The sequence below is a fragment of the Dendropsophus ebraccatus genome, chromosome 5 (genome assembly GCF_027789765.1).
Source record: "Dendropsophus ebraccatus isolate aDenEbr1 chromosome 5, aDenEbr1.pat, whole genome shotgun sequence".
Classification (NCBI taxonomy): Eukaryota; Metazoa; Chordata; class Amphibia; order Anura; family Hylidae; genus Dendropsophus; species Dendropsophus ebraccatus.
The window spans coordinates 59,140,141-59,160,879 of NC_091458.1; the positions used below are offsets into that span (position 1 = coordinate 59,140,141).

General features: G+C 45.7%; 1 protein-coding gene across 1 annotated transcript; it reads right to left on the reverse strand.

The window, feature by feature from the left end:
- Nucleotides 1-12,371: 12,371 nt before the first annotated feature.
- LOC138792636 (thiol S-methyltransferase TMT1A-like) lies at nt 12,372-20,365 on the reverse strand. The gene is made up of 2 exons (XM_069970283.1): nt 19,818-20,365; nt 12,372-12,746 (listed from the first exon to the last, which is right to left on the reverse strand). Exons 1-2 carry the CDS (start codon nt 20,313-20,315, stop codon nt 12,507-12,509), a joined length of 738 nt encoding a protein of 245 aa, XP_069826384.1. The 5' UTR covers nt 20,316-20,365; the 3' UTR covers nt 12,372-12,506.
- Nucleotides 20,366-20,739: the final 374 nt, after the last annotated feature.

Consider the following 20,739-nt stretch of genomic DNA (forward strand, 5'->3'; position numbering starts at 1 on the left):
TTCCAGCCTCTCCTCCTGTACCCCCTCCAGCCTCTCCTCCTGTACCCCCTCCAGCCTCTCCTCTTGTACCCCCCCGCCTACCCTCGTGCACCCCCAGCCTCTCCCCCTAGCCTACCCTCCTGCACCCCCAGCCTCTCCCCCAGCCTTTCCATCAGCACCCCCCAGCCTCTCTGTCAGCACCCCCCTCCTCCTCCTGCCCCCATCTACTCCCCCTGCCCCCAGCTGCTCCCTCTGCCTCCCCAGATTCTCCCCCTGCCACCCCTAGCTGCTCCCCCTCCCCGTCACCCCAGCTGCTCTCCTTCCCCCTGTCACCCCAGCTTCTCCCCTTCACCCCAGCTGCTCTCCTTCCCCCAGTCACCCCCAGCTGCCTCCCTTCCCCTGCCACCCCCAGCTGCCTCCCTTCCCCAGTCACCCCCAGCTGCCTGCTTGCAGACTAGTTGTGGTCGGAGAAGTCTTCTTCGCCAGATGGAGAAGAAAGCAAGAAGCGACGGCAATCGGAGAAGACGTCACCTGTGAGTCATTAGTAACTGCACTGTAATCACTTCTATAGTGTGCAGAGCCTGTGTACCATTGGGGTCTAAATGGGTCAGTGTATTGTTTGCGGTAGTGTACTGACACAGCCCCGCGGTCACTACAGTACACTAGCGCAAACTTTTAAACTAGGACCCAACTACAACAGCCGCAGGCACTACAACTCCCAGCATATGCTGAGGGCTGCAGACTGTCAGTAAATGCTGGGAGTTGTAGTGCCTGCAGCTGTTGTAGTTGGGTCCTAGGTGCATTATACACTGGATGCTTTGTAGCATATAAGAATACATAGATCTGTGGGGGCTCAGTGTGTGGACGTGACCCCAGAACATCACTAATAGGGGTAGGGGGAGATGTTTTGTTCTATCCCCTATTAGTGATGTTCTGGGGTCACTTCCCTGCACTGAGCCCCCACAGATCTTTGTATTCTTATATGCCACAAAGCATCCAGTGTATAGGACCCAACTACAACAGCTGCAGGCACTACAACTCCCAGCATGTACTGACAGTCTGCAGCCCTCAGAGTATGCTGGGAGTTGTAGTACAGTGTGGACAGATGTATTGCTGAACCTTCAGGGCTGATGGTTGTCACCCACAGATTGCAGCCACCAGGAGCCTCTGCACACAGTGATTTATTACAGGGTTGTCCTCTCAGAGACTACAACTCCCAGCATACCCTGAGAGCTGTATAAATGGAGGGATTTGTCACAAATACAGATGAATTCAGGAGAGGAGCGGGTCAGCATGTCGTGTCTCACTGGTTCTATATTGGTGGGCCCCAGGTCCCCCAGTCCGACACTGGACAGAAGCGGCCCCCAAACTAAGACGTCCCCGGCCTCCTTCCTTCCTCCATCACGTCTGTTTGATGAGAACAGCGGGCATCAAGCAGAGCGGCACCCAAGTGCCAGGGTATATACCATGCATGTACAGTAATGGGGGGGGCGCCTCAGCGTGCAAAGTGTCTAGGGCAGCATAAACTCTAAATACAGGCCTGGCTGCCGGCACTTCATACCAGCAGCCTATGGGAGGCCGGGACGTGACCTCTCCGACAGGCGTGATCATGTGACGTCATCACGCCTGCCGGAAGTCCCGTCCCTGCGGCTCGCAAGATGGAGCCCGAAGAGGTGAGTAGGATTAGGTGAGTAGGATGTTTGTTTTTTTAGGGGCACCTCTGGGGGCATTATTAGTTCATGGGGGGCACCTCTGGGGGCAATATTAGTATATGGGGGCACCTCTGGGGGCATTATTAGTGTATGGGGGCACCTCTGGGGGCATTATTAGTTCATGGGGGCACCTCTGGGGGCATTATTAGCATATGGGGGCACCTCTGGGGGCATTATTAGTTCATGGGGGCACCTCTGGGGGCATTATTAGTGTATGGGGGCACCTCTGGGGGCATTATTAGTTCATGGGGGCACCTCTGGGGGCATTATTAGCATATGGGGGCACCTCTGGGGGCATTATTAGTTCATGGGGGCACCTCTGGGGGCATTATTAGTGTATGGGGGCACCTCTGGGGGCATTATAAGTATATGGGGGCACCTCTGGGGGCATTATTAGTATATGGGGGCACCTCTGGGGGCATTATTAGTATATGGGGGCACCTCTGGGGGCATTATTAGTATATGGGGGCACCTCTGGGGGCATTATTAGTATATGGGAGCACCTCTGGGGGCATTATTAGTATATGGGAGCACCTCTGGGGGCATTATTAGTATATGGGGGCACCTCTGGGGGCATTATTAGCATATGGGGGCACCTCTGGGGGCATTATTAGCATATGGGGGCACCTCTGGGGGCATTATTAGTGTATGGGGGCACCTCTGGGGGCATTATTATTGGTGAACATATACAAATCAAACAGCCCCCCAGACCCTCAAAATTCAATAACCCCAAACGGGGCATTTCCTAGTACTCAACAGCATTCTGAATACAGGGGAACCCCTACCCCACTCTTGTATAAGTTTTAGTCTCCATCATAATGAGCCCCGCTGGGCTTGTAGACACGCTATAAATTGTACGTTGCAGGGGTGAATATAATGCACTGCATACAGAGCACAAGAGGCAGCTATACAAGTAAGTGTCTGTATGGTGACATTTACATTGCACCTTGTTCACATTTAGTTTCTACAATTGTATAACTGTATAACAGAGGTTACATTTTAAGCCACTGGGGAAAATGGGGAATATGAGCCAGTTCTCTAGAATTGATCGGAACCAAATTATACCTCCCAGCAAGGCGTGGGGCCAACACACAATTTTTTTTTTTTTTATTAATGTGGGGGGCCCAGACACTTTGGTTGTATGGGGCCCCGAAATTCCTGATGGCGGCCCTGCCCTTGACCATTCGATTGCCTCTGTTTTTTGTACCTTTGTTGCCCGCCGTTACTGACCCAGACTGTTCACTACGTTTTATTGTGTTTGTTTGTCTGTCTGTGTTCTGTGTTCCACTTACATCAGTGCAGGGACCGCCTTCATGGCTGTCCGCAGCCGCCTAGGGCTGACTGAGGCAAGTAGGCAGGGACAGAGGGTGGGAACAGCCAGGGCTCACTGTCTGTCTATAACTGTCTGACTGCCCTTACCATACCTGGTGTTAACACTGGACCTGGATTTCTGGTAAGTTCAGCTTTGTTTTACAGCATGATAACAACAACAAAAAAAATGAATGTAAATTGCAAACTTGCTTTATTTCACATCTACTGTTGATTTAGATTTTGGAAGTTATAACGACAGTGACACTTTAAGAATTTTTTTTATACAAATTTTGCCATCAACAGACAGTAAATAGACCTATAATCAAAAAGTAAGGTAAACTTGAAGTTCCTAGACTGTGTTTTTATTGTATTTTTATTTTATTGTGTTTAGGTCTGTCCACACTATGGAATCCTGGCAGATCGCATCTCCGCTGGTCTTATAGGCTTCATTCTATGGTTTGGTAACTTCCATCGTCCCCCTGAAGAATGAGCGGGTTCATTCTTCGGGCGGACGGCAGGAATCTGCCAAACCATAGAATGAAGCCTATAGGACCAGCGGAGATGCGCAAGCTGCGGAATCTGCGGCAGGTGATCCGTCGGGATTCCATAGTGTGCACATAACCCTTTGCTGTAATTTCTTTAAACATTTAAAAAAAAAATGTACTTTTACTGCACTGTGCACAATCACGATAAAACAGTGCTATTTGCCATGATTCTGGATTAACCATAGCAAAGGTGCTAAAAACAACATGACAAAAATATGTGAACACAGCCTTAGGGGGATGAATAATATATATTCTGATCCCATACACAGAACAGCAGCAGTATTTTAACAGATTTTCTGTAGGTAAGGCTATTGATCACATGACCCAGTTACAGTAAAGAAATGTATGGATACTGCAGGGCTGGAATGAAGCAGACGACATAATGGTGAATGTGCATTGTGGGGGGGGGGGGGGGGGGGGGGGAACTGGAGTACTTCTTTAACCGTTTGGCCCACTGGGAATCTACAGAGTTATGCCAGTACCCTTTTTTATTGACATCTACAAAAATCGCCGTTGCTGTTGGCTAAATCTGGTGTCATTCTGAGCCAGCGGACACTATTTCATAACCTTGTTTAAAAGACGGAAGAAAGATGGTGATTAGAGATTTTACAGTATCACTGAAGTGGAGCAATCCCTGTGCCTGGAAAAGCTGAATCCAGTTCTGGGAAACCTCTCCTAATTTCCCAAGACTGGATCCAGCTTTTCCAGGTACCTGGCATGGAGTTATAAGGCAGCCAAGGTAACAAATCACCTTACTTTGGTAATACTGTAAATTTGCTCATCTGTAGTGGTGAGATATGTTATTCACTAACTGACATAAAGATTTTACTTGTCTTCAGGACAAGTGTCTGCACCAGCTGAGGTGTGTATTACAAACAGTAATGTAATCTCTATTGCAGATTATATGAAGGGTTAGAAGTCACCTTGCATCACCTTGCAGCTCTGTAACCAGTATAAAGCGGCCTTATTCTTTGTTACAATGACAGGGTCCCCATTGACAGATCATATTACATACAGATAAATCCTTCTAATACAGACTTGTGTTTAAATGGCTTATTATTGTATACCACAGACTGAGATTTTACAAAGAAAAAACTGTTCAGGACCGTTATTAATATGGAAGGTAAAAGGATGTTAAAAATTCATAAAATTGTTAGTGATATATGCAATAACATGAGAAAAAAATGCCTATAGCGATTCTTGATATCCTCTGGCATTCCATTATTGCTAATGTATTGTGTCCTCCAGATACGGATCTCTGGATGTGGGTTCCACTCCACAGACCTGAGGTCTTCCTGGCCCCATCTCTCCTGTTAGTCTGCTGATGGTCAGTCCAGAAAGGGCTGGAGAACCCTTATTCCCAGAAGAGAATACCCATTTGAAGAACAGAATCTAAAAGGGAATGGAAACAAGGGAGGGAAGGAGGGACGTAACTGAACCCTTTGAAGGGAACCTGTCATTAGTTTCATGCTGCCTGAAACATTAGTCATCGGAGTGGTCCCTGGAGGCTTATTCCTGCCTCACTGGCCAATATTGATTGATTTCTTCCTATACTCAAACTGGGAGAGAACTATCAGTCAAGGCTACTGGGATGGAGAGAAGCCACTGGGGACCGCACTAAACACTCAAGGTTTGGGAAGCGTGATAGTGATAGCAGGTTCTCTTTGAAGGGTCCAATTATCTCCCCCTTAAGTAAGGGTAGTATTACACGGGCCGATGGGGGCCCGATAATAACTGTAAACTAGGCCTATTACACAGCCTGATAATCATTTAACAAGGGCTGCATGGACATCTTTAGCGATGTCCTTGCAGCCCTTGCTTAAACTGTATACATTACCTGTCCATGGTCCAGGGCTCCTCTTGCGGCCCGCTTCTTCCTGAGTCCTGCGTGCTTCAGCTTCAGAGCGGCCTGTCTCAGCAGACAGGCCGCTCAACCAATCACTGGCCGCGGCGGTCCCTGCCTCTGATTAGCTTCGCGGCCTGTCAGCTTAGAAAGGCCACTCTGAAGCTGGAGCGTGCAGGACCCAGTGAGAAGCACAGTGCTTGAGGAGCCTTGAAGCATGGATAGGTAATGTATTCTTCTTTGCATATCGTCAGCCGCCGGCCGCACACTGCTGTAACACGTCGGTGCCCCACTGTTAAGGTTAAATTTAGATGTTGACCCGTCTCTATGAAGAAAAGTCAAATACCCAGGTATAGGATGGTTTTAAAATAGAGCTAGAGCTGTAACCTGCAGTATTACCAACTCGTCACTTATAAATCAAAGACACAGATAAGACAATGTATCAGGATTATAAGCCTGGATAATGGCTAAGTTTTATTATGGTAATCACATTTTATAGTCAGAATATGGGGCGGTACTACACATGCGTAGTGTAGTCATATAAAGTATGTTAACATTCAATACAGGCGGGGTTCCAAGTCACAAGACACATACATGTCACACTCTGATAGGTCAGTCCATAAATGGTAGCAGTTTCCTGTACTGCGCAGTCAAGTTGGTATAACGTGTGAAAAGGAACAATAAATTATTTGCAATGATAATAAAACATGATTCCCAGAGCCCAATAGACCAAACAGTCAGGTTTGTTTTGAGAATGTCCTTCAAACTGATAAGGAGTCGTGAAACTTCTTGTTGTGTCCATGAAAAGAAGTTTCTACGTAAGAAAGTTTAACTTGGAATGTCTCAGATATTAGAATCCCATAAGTTAACCCTATCACCGACAATTATAAATCCAAACCTATATCAACGATCAGCCGATGACAACGATGTGTTTATTACACGGAACTATAATCAGCCAGATAGGGCCAATTCGGCCGATTATCGTTCCGTGTAATAGTACCCTAAGTATCAGGAGAGAAGTATTTTTGATAGGAAGCTAAACACAAAAACATGGGGACATTGTGGGGTTACTTGGGGGATATTTTTTTTTACTGAAAGAGTATTAGATACTTGGTATCTAATAGTTGGATGTAGTTGGTAAATCCACAGTAACAGAATGTAAACCTGCCTAGGATAAACACACACACACACACACACACACATATACAGTATATATATATATATATATATATATATATATATATATATATACACATATTCACTACCGTTCAAAAGTTTGGGGTCACCCAAACAATTTTGTGTTTTCCATGAAAAGTCTCATGTTAGGATAGGGACAGGGAAACACAAGGGCAGGTGAGCCCTGAAGCTGGCACCCGCCCCACTGCCCCTACCTGCTTGCCTCAGAAGCTCTAACAGCAACGGACAACTGGACAGCAGTCCCTGATCTAACTGAGTGGAACACAGAACAAAACAAGACAATACACAACACAATAAAGGGAAAGTCAGGAGTCCAAGTCAAAACCAACCGAGCAGCAAAGTACAAAATCGTGTCCAGTGGGGTAGTCAAAGGGTTAATAGCCGAAGTCAGGTAACCAGATAATAAATGCAGGAAAGCGCTAGGTCAAGTAAACTAGGAGCTAGATACTATCACAGGCAGGAACATGATACAAATGCTGGTACTTATGCAACCTGTAGTCCCAGCCTCAGGCTTGATTGGGGCTGAGGCTCTAGGTCCTGCACAGATACCGACAGCTTACTGGTGAGTCAGCTGTCAGTCAACAATCAGTGAGCACACACACAACACCTAAGTTGATCAGCCAGGGGAGTGAAACCCTGGCCTCTGCTACAACATAGAATAGCAGAGCAGAGTAGGTGAAAAACATGAGAAGCAGTCCGGCTGCTATGGACGCCGTCGTCGCGCCCACAGCAACCGGCCTGAGCGGTTGTTATGAATGCTTTGGCCGCACACATCTGCGATGCCAGGAGCTGAATGCACGGCTCGAGTCCTAACATCACACTTCTTCACCACCATACGTTGTGAAATGAATAGAAAATAGAGTCAAGACATTGACAAGGTTAGAAATAATGATTTGTATTTGAAATAACATTGTTTTTACATCAAACTTTGCTTTCGTCAAAGAATCCTCCTTTTGCAGCAATTCCAGCATTGCACACCTTTGGCATTCGAGCTATTAATCTGTTCAGGTAAGCTGGAGAAATTGCACCCCACGCTTCTAGAAGCAGCTCCCACAAGTTGGATTGGTTGGATTGGCACTTCTGGCGTACCATACGGTCAAGCTGCTCCCACAACAGCTCAATGGGGTTCAGATCTGGTGACTGCGCTGGCCACTCCATTACCGATAGAATACCAGCTGCCTGCTTCTGCTGTAAATAGTTCTTGCACAATTTGGAGGTGTGTTTAGGGTCATTGTCCTGTTGTAGGATGAAATTGGCTCCAATCAAGCGCTGTCCACTGGGTATGGCATGGCGTTGCAAAATTGAGTGATAGCCTTCCTTATTCAGAATCCCTTTTACCCTGTACAAATCTCCCACCTTACCAGCACCAAAGCAACCCCAAACCATCACATAACCTCCACCATGCTTAACAAATGGCGTCAGGCATTCTTCCAGCATCTTTTCATTTCTTCTGCGTCTCACAAATGTTCTTCTTTGTGATCCAAACACCTCAAACTTGGATTCATCCGTCCACAACACTTTTTTCCAGTCTTCCTCTGTCCAATGTCTGTTTTCTTTTGCCCATCTTAATATTTTTCTTTTGCACAAGCCAAAAAGACAGAAATGGCTGCACATCGCACCCATGGCTGACACGAAAGCTTGTTCAGCTACATTTAAAACCAACATCAGAAGTTAGTATATAATTTGGCCAAACCATATTGCCTCATGTACCACGTGCAGGTCTTCTGATACACATGAGTCCCTAACCAAACCTCATCACTGTGCCGGTCAGCGACCACAATCCCCGCAAAACGTGCGCAAGCAGAGAAGAGGGGCCACGGAATGGCCCTGCAACCCCATTGTCACAGGACCAGACCCAAAAGGGCACCCCAAACCCCGCAGGCGCCACCGGCGGAAAAAGTGGACGCCAAGCCATTAGCAGGAAGCACCTGTGTACATAAGGGGAGGATCTCCTAGTATTCTCCCATTCTACCTGCAGAGGAATGGAGAGAGGTAAGAGCTTTTTCACACTTGTGTTGCTTGGCGTCCACTTTTTCCGCCGGTGGCGCCTGTGGGGTCTGGGGGGGGCCTTTTAGGGTCTGGTCCTGTGACAATGGGGTTGCAGGGCCATTCCGTGGCCCCCCTTCTCTGCTTGCGCACGCTTTGTGGGGATTGTGGTCGCTGACCGGCACAGTGATGTTTTTTGGTTAGAGACTCATGTGTATCAGAAGACCTGCACGTGGTACATGAGGCAATATGGTTTGGCCAAATTATATACTAACTTCTGATGTTGGTTTTAAATGTAGCTGAATAAGTTTTCGTGTCAGCCATGGGTGCGATGTGCAGCCATTTCTGTCTTTTTGGCTTGTGCATATTTTATGTATTCTGTCCCTTTTTTCATTGTGGCTAGCACTCGTGCTTTGTAAGACCCATGTGATCCAAATTAGCAGGAAGCACCTGTGTACATAAGGGGAGGATCTCCTAGTATTCTCCCATTCTACCTGCAGAGGAATGGAGAGAGGTAAGAGCTTTTTCACACTTGTGTTGCTTGGCGTCCACTTTTTCCGCCGGTGGCGCCTGTGGGGTCTGGGGGGGGCCTTTTAGGGTCTGGTCCTGTGACAATGGGGTTGCAGGGCCATTCCGTGGCCCCCCTTCTCTGCTTGCGCACGCTTTGTGGGGATTGTGGTCGCTGACCGGCACAGTGATGTTTTTTGGTTAGGGACTCATGTGTATCAGAAGACCTGCACGTGGTACATGAGGCAATATGGTTTGGCCAAATTATATACTAACTTCTGATGTTGGTTTTAAATGTAGCTGAATAAGCTTTCGTGTCAGCCATGGGTGCGATGTGCAGCCATTTCTGTCTTTTTGGCTTGTGCATATTTTATGTATTCTGTCCCTTTTTTCATTGTGGCTAGCACTCGTGCTTTGTAAGACCCATGTGATCCAAATTAGCAGGAAGCACCTGTGTACATAAGGGGAGGATCTCCTAGTATTCTCCCATTCTACCTGCAGAGGAATGGAGAGAGGTAAGAGCTTTTTCACACTTGTGTTGCTTGGCGTCCACTTTTTCCGCCGGTGGCGCCTGTGGGGTCTGGGGGGGGGCCTTTTAGGGTCTGGTCCTGTGACAATGGGGTTGCAGGGCCATTCCGTGGCCCCCCTTCTCTGCTTGCGCACGCTTTGTGGGGATTGTGGTCGCTGACCGGCACAGTGATGTTTTTTGGTTAGGGACTCATGTGTATCAGAAGACCTGCACGTGGTACATCAGGCAATATGGTTTGGCCAAATTATATACTAACTTCTGATGTTGGTTTTAAATGTAGCTGAATAAGCTTTCGTGTCAGCCATGGGTGCGATGTGCAGCCATTTCTGTCTTTTTGGCTTGTGCATATTTTATGTATTCTGTCCCTTTTTTCATTGTGGCTAGCACTCGTGCTTTGTAAGACCCATGGGATCCAAATTAGCAGGAAGCACCTGTGTACATAAGGGGAGGATCTCCTAGTATTCTCCCATTCTACCTGCAGAGGAATGGAGAGAGGTAAGAGCTTTTTCACACTTGTGTTGCTTGGCGTCCACTTTTTCCGCCGGTGGCGCCTGTGGGGTCTGGGGGGGGCCTTTTAGGGTCTGGTCCTGTGACAATGGGGTTGCAGGGCCATTCCGTGGCCCCCCTTCTCTGCTTGCGCACGCTTTGTGGGGATTGTGGTCGCTGACCGGCACAGTGATGTTTTTTGGTTAGGGACTCATGTGTATCAGAAGACCCGCACGTGGTACATGAGGCAATATGGTTTGGCCAAATTATATACTAACTTCTGATGTTGGTTTTAAATGTAGCTGAATAAGCTTTCGTGTCAGCCATGGGTGCGATGTGCAGCCATTTCTGTCTTTTTGGCTTGTGCATATTTTATGTATTCTGTCCCTTTTTTCATTGTGGCTAGCACTCGTGCTTTGTAAGACCCATGTGATCCAAATTAGCAGGAAGCACCTGTGTACATAAGGGGAGGATCTCCTAGTATTCTCCCATTCTACCTGCAGAGGAATGGAGAGAGGTAAGAGCTTTTTCACACTTGTGTTGCTTGGCGTCCACTTTTTCCGCCGGTGGCGCCTGTGGGGTCTGGGGGGGGCCTTTTAGGGTCTGGTCCTGTGACAATGGGGTTGCAGGGCCATTCCGTGGCCCCCCTTCTCTGCTTGCGCACGCTTTGTGGGGATTGTGGTCGCTGACCGGCACAGTGATGTTTTTTGGTTAGGGACTCATGTGTATCAGAAGACCTGCACGTGGTACATCAGGCAATATGGTTTGGCCAAATTATATACTAACTTCTGATGTTGGTTTTAAATGTAGCTGAATAAGCTTTCGTGTCAGCCATGGGTGCGATGTGCAGCCATTTCTGTCTTTTTGGCTTGTTAATATTTTTCTTTTATTGGCCAGTCTCAGATATGGCTTTTTCTTTGCCACTCTGCCCTGAAGCCCTAAATCCCGCAGCCGCCTCTTCACTGTAGATGTTGACACTGGTGTTTTGCGGGTACTATTTTATGAAGATGCCAGTTGGGGACCTGTGAGGCATCTGTTTCTCAAACTAGAGACTCTAATGTGCTTATCTTCTTGCTTAGTTGTGCAATGCGGCCTCCCACTTCTTTTTCTACTCTGGTTAGAGCCTGTTTGTGCTGTCCTCTGAAGGGAGTAGTACACACCGTTGCAGAAAATCTTCAATTTCTTAGCAATTTCTCGCATGGAATAGCCTTCATTTCTAAGAACAAGAATAGACTGTCGAGTTTCAGATAAAAGTTCTCTTTTTCTGGCCATTTTGAGCGTTTAATTGACCCCACAAATGTGAAACTCAATCTGCTCAAAGGAAGGTCAGCTTTGTAGCTTTTGTAACGAGCTAGACTGTTTTCAGATGTGTGAACATGACTGCACAAGAGTTTTCTAATCATCAATTAGCCTTCTGAGCCAATGAGCAAACACATTGTACCATTAGAACACTGGAGTGATAGTTGCTGGAAATGGGCCTCTATACACCTATGTAGATATTGCACCAAAAACCAGACATTTGCAGCTAGAATAGTCATTTTCCACATTAGCAATGTATAGAGTGTATTTCATTAAAGTTAGGACTAGTTTAAAGTTATCTTCATTGAAAAGTACAGTGCTTTTCCTTCAAAAATAAGGACATTTCAATGTGACCCCAAACTTTTGAACGGTAGTGTATATATATCCTAAGATAATTATAAAAACTCAATACAAACTCCTTCTGCTCACCCACAAGCTCTCCACAGTGCTGCACCACCCTATATCTCCTCCCTCATCTCTATCTACCACCCTGCCTGTGCTTTACGCTCCGCCTTGACAAACTGTAAAGTCATGGTGAAGGGGAGATTTTGAGGACATGCCCCTTAAGCTGCATACAAAATTACAGCTGCTTCATATCATGTTGCAAGTTTCAAGTGCTGAAGCTAACATTGTGTCCATTAGGAAGGAATAGTTTTTGTGTAGGACAAAGTACAGTATTATAGAAGCTACAATTTACACCGTATACACCAGCTCTGCAGATTTTTGGTTTGTGCAAAAATGTCTGACTTTCTGCCTTCATACATCCAGCAGGGGGATGATTGATCTGCATAAAAATAGATAATCTATAAAAATCTATAGCTTTTCTGACCCAAATCTTTCTTTAAGAAGCTGTCAAGATCTACAAGTATGGAAGGAATTCTGATGCATTGTGAAATATTCATAGACATTTTTAACCATAAAAAACTAAAATCCTTTTTTAATCATACAAAACATATAATAACAAAGTCCTATAAAAATTAAGTTGTGACATTTCTCACCAGAAATTTATTATGATTGATGTACAGAAATAGCAAAAGATTACTGTGGATACAATATGGATGTGGATACAATAAAATGTGGCAACAGCATACATTGTATATACACATATATATTTATTTCACAGCATATCCAATAATATGAGGCCTAATAAGCTTCATATTTAAGGGGGCAGTTATGTGGCGCAGGTTCACCTCTGAGAATTTGGCATTTTCCAGGTCCTTCCATGTGGTCTTTCTTATGCTACATCCATCAAATAACAACTTCCAGGATGGATTTAAGACTTTCTGAAAAAAACTAATCCAGCTGGATTCATCTACATGAGCCACGTGTTCTATGAAGTAGAAAGCTCCCCCCTACAATAAAAGAAAAAACAACATGTAAATAGTTTCATAGTGGTTGATAAAGCATAGATTTAAGCCTAATATAGCCGTACGGCCATAAAATGAAATAAAGGCTTTCGAAAACAAGATCATTATCATTTTGCTCATCTCCACCTATAATTAGAAGCTGTATCTCTGTATATACATATCCTTCAATGCTTGAGTACACTTTGTGCTTAAAGAGATTTTCTAGGATTACATATTTTTAAATAAAAAATCCACATGAATAACCCACACAAACATGTTAATAGAGCATTGCTACTAAAAATGCACAGTCATTCAGTTGTTGTTTCTTGTACAAGGCCATGACCAAAGGTAGTCATTAACACAAGGTGGCTGCCAGCCAAACACTAGTTTGATTGATTGATTGCGTTCTCTCCTGATCCCGTTATACATATGTGTTCTGAATACATAGTGTAATAGTGATGTATGGCCAATGGCTGATGACAGTGTAGGGAAAATAATATCATACTTGCCTGTCCATGCTCCCCCAATGTTCTGCTGCCTTTTCCCCGCATTCCCCACTCCCCGCAGTCACAGCTGAAGCTTCTGAAGCCATCTCTGAAGTAACAGGCTGCTCAGCCAATCACTGGCATTGTTCCATTTCAGTGATTGGCTGAGTGGCGTTAGAAACTTCAGCGGTGGCAGAAGGACAGGTAAGTATGATCTTTATTATTTCTTTTTTTTTTCTGGAGTTTTTGTTACGTGATGGCAGAGGAAAAGGAAGTTCAGCCATCTTGGTCCACACTAAATACCTAAACCACAAAAAAAGATTGTTCATACATAAAGGAGAAAATGCCAGAAAAAAAACGGAAATGCATTAAAAAAAAGGAAAGGTCATGTGCCGCATTAGCATTTTTTCAGGAAATTTTAGATATGATTGAGTTTAATACATGTGTGTCAATTGCCTATTGTACAGTGAATTAACTAAAAGGCAGCATTTATAGATGCTGAAAGTCCTTCTATTGTGTGTGCTCACTGACCTAAATCACTTATTCTAGCATGAAAGGTAAAACTATTTAATAAAACAAAAAGAGTAATAAGAAATTCCACTGCACGTGAAACATATAAATCAGCCAACAATGAAAGGCAAACAAATATATTCTAGAATGTTTCATACCTTATTTCTGATAGGATCCAATAAACAATTGGTGGAGCGGCATTGGAAGATGCAGAATAGGACACTAATGCAAACTACTGTGTACTCTGCTAATGATTTCCAGTCTCTGTCTAAATTATTATAAAAATGTTTGTATAGCATGATGTATGTAGTTCATATGTCTGTATTTGTTCCATTATTTCCATCCATATTTCAGCAAAATTATCAAGCATCAAAAGAATGGTTAATACAAAATAAATAAATATTGCAGCCTGCTGGGGTGTAAAATAACAAACTATCAAACTATACCATATTCACCTTTCCTGCTCCAGAGCTTGTGTTCTGATAGGCCCTGGTGTCTTTACTTACCCTGATGACACGCTGCCTTGTCTCTGATGATGATGTTACAAACACACTGCAGCCTAAGAGGGACTGGGGTTAACCAGACTGTCAATACAGATGCAGATGAAGTGAGTATTGCTTTATTTAATGATTTTTTTTAGCCCTAGCAGGCTGTAGTTGATGAATCTATGGGTACAACTTTTACTATAAAGTAACATCCAGGGTAGTGTAGTGATCCAATTTGTCATAACACCAGCCCTTTGGTTATGTTCCCACATAATACAGGTTATGTTCCCACAACATTTTTTTAGGTGAAATAATGGATATTTGATAATAATGGCTGCAAATAATGTTTGTGTCATGGATGCGTTCCTCTCCTGTGTTCTCGGTGGCAGATGCTGCGTCTTTATTGCCGGGATGCGTGTCTGCCTGCTCTCTGCCTCCCTGCAAGCTAATTTACCCGGCCACGCTCCTGCTCTCTTTCCCCGTCGCTGGAGCGCGCATCCTTGCCTCCTAGGGCATCCCCGCTGGCTCATCAAAATTTATTGGGTCAGTATGCCTTTAATTGGTTGATCACACATAGCACTTCCCTATAACTTCTTGCCCATGACTCTGCCATTGGAGCCTGTGCACTGGTACCCTTTACATTGTGGTTCCAACTCTCTTGCCCGGGATTCTTGCCCATAATTCTTGCCTCCTTTTTGTGAGCCCTGCCTGAGCTCCCTTCTGTTTTCCTGTCTACATGTCTCCATTGTTGCCCCCCAACACTAGGAAGCAAAGCCAGGGGTAGCGACGTGTTCTGTGGCAACCAGAAGCCCCTTAGACTCCGCTCTTTGGTGCGGCTTACGCCATTGCTAGCGCCGGTCCAGTCGGTCCACAAGTCCTGTTGTTATAGTAGGCTCTAACCATGGATCCTGGCAAGGTGTCTGATATCCGCAAGATCACCAGAGTCGTCATCCAGCATAGTCAGACCAAAAACAAAGAATAGAGGACAAGGCACTACTTAAGTCTGTAAGGTGGGGTGCTCAACCCAATATGACATGAGAAATTAATGCAAATCAACAAACAAAGAAAAAGCCATGTCACACATGCGAGGGTGGCACTCCCCCAGGACAAAATAGAATAAGCTGCATGTAAGAGTGAAAAAGTATGACAAATTTTATTAGTACACAAAAACCATAAAGTGCAGGAAAAATCCAGCATAGTCAGCAAACTGTCCAGCATTCGCAGCAGATGCAGCTGTTGTTTGCCATGTTGCAGCAACTGGTCTCACTTGTGCCTCCCTCACCTCTGTTGCCTGCAGCATCTCCCCTTCGACCAAATCTATGCTTGGCGCTGCCATCCTTCTCAACTTGCGGCATGGGAACTCCTCTGTTGGGGAGTATGAGGTACAGTTGCTCACCTTGGCAGCATAACTCAACTGGAATAATGCAGGCCTAGTCACCACCTTCAAGAAGGGTCTTTCCAGTTAAGAGAAAGACGTGCTTTCTAGCTGAGACCTCCCATACTCCTTAAACAACTTGATCCATCTGGCTACTGGGGATGAGCGAACTGGTTGAGGTTTGTGTTCGTATGAACCTGAACTATCGGCTTCTGATTCTCGCTGTCTGCCCGCTCCGTGGAGAGGGTGGATACAACCTTGAGGACCTCCTGGAAAACTGGGATAAAGCCATAGCCATAGGCTGTATTCCAATTTTCTAGGCGGTCCTCAGACTGTATCCACCCTCTCCACGGAGCGGGCAGACAGCGGGAATCAGAAGCCGATAGTTCAGGTTCATACGAACCCGAACCTCAGCCAGTTCGCTTATCCCTACTGGCTACCCGGATTGATGTTTGGTTCTCCAAGAGAGAGGAAGATGTCAGTCAGGAGTGTGAGTTGGTCCATCCTCGCCGCACATTCCGGTTGGCTCCTGCATTCCAAGAGCCACCTTCTCCTTCGTTCCAGCCAGCTACTGAGGAGAATCTGCAGGTTAAGAGAGTCAGCCTTATGCAAGACAAGAGAACTTGCCATCAGGAGCAGAATTTGTGCCTGTACTATACCAGCCCCAACCACGTCTGTCTGAACTGCCCTCAGAGTCTAGGGAACTGTCGCACCTAAGCCGTATAGGAGAGGCGTCCCTAGGTGTGAACGCATCCTCTCCACGCTTTTCCTTGACAGTCGTGGTCTCAGCTACATCTGGACAGCAACATAATTCCACTGCCTTCCTGGATTCCAGCTTTGCAGTCAACTTAATTGCTGCATCCCTGGTTAAAAAGTGGCAATTTCCTGTGGTCTGACCTCTGTGGTGGTAAACCTCTGACCATTTTCTCTGTGAGGGTATGTGCACACTCTGGAATCCCGACGGAAGCTTGTGGATGCTGGCAGCTGCGCCCATCTCGGCTGCTCCCATAGGCTTCATTCTATGGTTTGCTAGATTCCGCCCTCTGCCCGAAGAATGAGTGGGTTTATTCTTTGGGTGGACGGAGGAATCTGGCAAACCATAGAATGAAGCCTATGGGAGCAGCAGAGATTCATGCGGCCACCAGCATCCGTGAGCAGGTGCAAGCTGTGGAATCCACGGCGGGTGTTCCGTAGTATGCGTATACCCTTACAGGCGAGACCCTGAATGAAGTTGGCCTGTTGCAAACTGAACCAGTGACCCTTCAGGTGGGCATGCTACATAGAGAGAAGATCAACTACTTTGTATAGCCTTGCTCCTTTTTCGGCGATCCTTGTAGGACCAAATGGCTACAGTTCTACGCTCCTAACCTCAGTTGGAAGACTGGGGAGGTCTTACGCTGGGGCCCAGACTGCTTCAACTGCTGTCTGTGGCACCAATCGTAGCTCTTACCAGAAGAACGCTAACCCCAAGCAATGGCCAGCCGAAGCTGAGCAAGTGGATGCTTCTTTGGTGGGAATCGGAGAGGTTCTTACCCTGAAGGATTCTTTAGGGAAGACTTAACACGTGTGGCTTCTTCTCCAAGACATTCTCTCCTGCCATCAAATTGGCTCTGGAAGAATAATGCCATCTCTTGAAAGGGGCAAATCTTCCCGTTACCATCTATTCGGATCATAAAAACCTTTTTTTTTTCTTCAGACGGCCCAATGCCTTAATCCTAGGCAAGCCAGGTGGTCTTTCTTCTGCTTCAGGTTCAACTTTGTCTTACACGTTTGAGCGGCGGAGAAAAACTTGAAAGCCAACGCTTTCTCTTGTGCCTCTGATGTTCTTGGGTAGGAGGACATCCCTCACCACATCATTCCACCTGAACACTTAGTACCTGTGGCCACCTCAGTTCTTCAGAATGTCCCTCCGGGCAAGACTTATGTGTGTCCAGCACCTAGGAGAATTCTGAATTGAGGTCACGTTTCCTTGATCGTTGGGCATTCTGGAATCCATAAAACTGGACAGTTGATCTCCCGCCATTACTGGTGGCCTAGTCTTTTGAAGGATGCCTGTGCCCAAAACATGGCTTTCAGAGTTAAACCAGCTGGTCTGCTCAAGCTTTTGCCCATTCCAGATCGCCCTTGGGCACATACAGCTATGGATTTTGTAATTGATCTTCCTCGCTCGGCAGGCGACATCGCCATTTCGGTGGTCACAGACATTCCACTCCTTGTTTTGCCAGTCATTTTCTTCAGCACATCTTCTCACTGTATAGACTGCCACAACATATTGTTTCCCATCGGGGACCTCAATTTGTTTCCAGGTTCTGGCATGCTCTCTGTTCCCAACTCCAGGTGAAGCTAAACTTGCCTGCGACAAACAGGCAAGTTAAGACTGTCTGGCGTGTCTGACACATCAGACTGTCTTTTAATGTCTGCTATACAATAAGGCGTTGAACCCAAGTAGCTGGTTAGTGCCCTTGTTTTCTTCTATATGAAGTCTATCTTGCAAGACTGTTCTATGTAAATGCACCACCAGCAGGACATTTGAATAGCATACTCCTATCATATACCTGATACTATTTCAGAGTGAGGGTAGTAGTGCCGGTTGCTATATCTTTGTTGCTTTTGCATTACTTACCTGTCTAACCCATTGCTCCACCATGCCTCACTGCTCCACAGTCCTACTCCCCACTGTCCCAGCCAGACCGGGCCCCCGCCGCCTAAGGCACGCGTGAGCTGGCTGTAACGGATTTAAGGGACAGTATGTGACCTAGTTGGTTAACGCCACAATCACCTTCCCTATAATTAAAGCACCTGTTCTCACATTCCCTGTTGGAGCCTCTGCATGCTTCCCATAAGTGTTTGGTCCAAGCTATCCGTGATTGCAAGCCATGAGTCATGCTGTGTTCCAACTTGCCTGCCTACATTTCTCCAGCTTCACATCGCCCATCGCCACTAGCAAGCCAAGCCAGGGGTGGCGACCTTGGGGTCGCCTGCCGCAGCAAGTCCATCCCACCTTGCAATGGGCACTGGTGAAGACCAGCAGCCCCTTAGACTAAGCTCTCTGGTGCGGCTTACGTCATCGCTAGTGGTGGTATAGTGGATCCACGACTCCAGTCATTCCATGTCAATCAGCTACCAGTGTGGCAGAATGGCACAGGTATGGTAATACATTACATAGACATCTACATAACTTTTAATGGAAAAATATTTTCCTATCCGAAGTTTCCCTTTAAGAGATCATGAATGTATCTGCCATACTAGTGAAAATTACTTTAAAACAGATTGTCCATGGAGAACACAAATTGCTCCTCCCACCATGACGTGACCAAATTGGCCTAGGAGGGGGGAGTATTCGGCCCCCTTGGACACACTCTGTTTGTTTTGTCAAACTGAAAATAAGTTATGGTACAAAACTAACAAAATAAACATATACAAATTCCTGAACTGTCTGTACTTATAGAGATGACGTTCAGCTGCCTCATTGCTGCCCATTGATAACATAATTGCATAATAACCAACTAAGGGTCCATTTACACAGAAAGACTATCTGACAAAGATTTGAAGCCAAAGCCAGGAATGGATTTGAAAAGAGGAGAAATCAGGCTTTCCTTTATGACCTGATCTCTGTTTATAATCTGTTTCTGGCTTTGGCTTCAAATCTTTGGCAGATAATCTGTCAGATAATTTTTCTGTGTAAATGAACCCTAAATGAGTCACGCCACTCTTGTGTAGAAAAACCAGTTAACTTATCTGTAGTGTCTTTAATATATGCTGGGACTCTGTGAATCAGAAGCTGCAAATGAGCTTCCAATTACTTACATAGTCTTTCGTTTAGAGATCGAATTCCTGACAATGTAGTCATGTGGTGTATCGAAGCCTGTTGTCTTTTAAAAATTGATATATAGCTATGAAGGATATTTTTGTTGGGGGGGGGGGGGCCTTTGCCTTGGGGCTGGTGCCCATGATCATTTTACATCTTAGCAATGAACCTGCTTTAAACATGTTTCATGTATCCACAAAGAAGGCAATAACTAACTGGGACCCCCATCGATTTTGTAAACGGAGGTCCCTTGTCTCACGAATGAATGGGGCTAATCTTGAAATAACCCCTTTAAGGGAATGCTTTTCAGCCACTAGTATTGCTGAATCCAACAGTGGAAGTTTCCATGCAGCTTTAAAGTTTACACAGAGTTTATACAGAACACAAATACATCAGTGATATATTACAACTCACCGGGCGGAGGACCCTCTTGACTTCTTTCAGTACAGCCGGTGTGTCAGGCACAGAACAAGCCAGCAAGGTGCACACAACCACATCCATGGAACCATCAGCCACAGGTGTCATATTGTCAGCAGAAGCTACCAGGAAGCGCTCATATATAAGATGGTCATTTTCTGCTTGACTTTTGCTCAGGAAGCTTTGGAAATTTGGGTTGATATCCAGGCAGGTGACTTTGCAGCCACTGGGGTAGAACTTGAAGTTGGCCCCTGTACCGCAGCCAAGCTCCAGGAGCCTGAGCCCTTTGGAGGGACCAGAAAAGTCTGACATATTTCTGAAGAGTTTTCTTTTCTCACCTTCCATTACATTGTTGTATGTTTCAGTGAATTTGCTAAGGAAATGAGGAAAGTAATTCTTAATTATCGGATCCCAGAGACCAAGATAATACAGAATGTGAAGAGGCAGAAGGATGATAGCTGCTAGAAACTGCAGAAGGAATATGATGACAGCCATGCTGCTGGAGAGCGGTGCTGGCTGCACAGTGATCGGAGTGAGGCTCAGCTCTGTAGTGTAATGGTAGGGGCTGGTCCTGGCCAAGCTAAGCTCCTGGTAGGTCTGATACATAGGCGTCAAATGATCTTGAAGTCACATGACCAGACTGGCAGGGTTACATCTAATGCAGCTCTATGGAGGGTAAAGAGGTGAAAAGAAAGAGGAGCTCTAGGAATCAGAGGGGGGAGGAGGGGGCTCGAAGTTTTATGTTCTATGTTTTATGTAGGTTTTACATATTGTCACGCTAAGTAAGTAATATTTACACTTTATATGTTACTATAAACCCACAGCAATCTATATCTGCCAAAAGAAAAAAAGTTTTATTTACACCACTGGACCATGTTTTAACCCCTTCGGGACCAGGCTAATTTTCGTTTTTGCGTTT

What these genes read in the sequence shown, in the direction of transcription:
- LOC138792636 (XM_069970283.1), bottom strand. Translation starts at nt 20,315, where the DNA reads ATGGCTGTCATCATATTCCTTCTGCAGTTTCTAGCAGCTATCATCCTT. An exon ending in TCAAGAGGGTCCTCCGCCCG is followed by an intron (nt 12,747 to 19,817) that starts GTGAGTTGTAAT and finishes CTTTTATTGTAG; the next exon opens with GGGGGAGCTTTCTACTTCAT.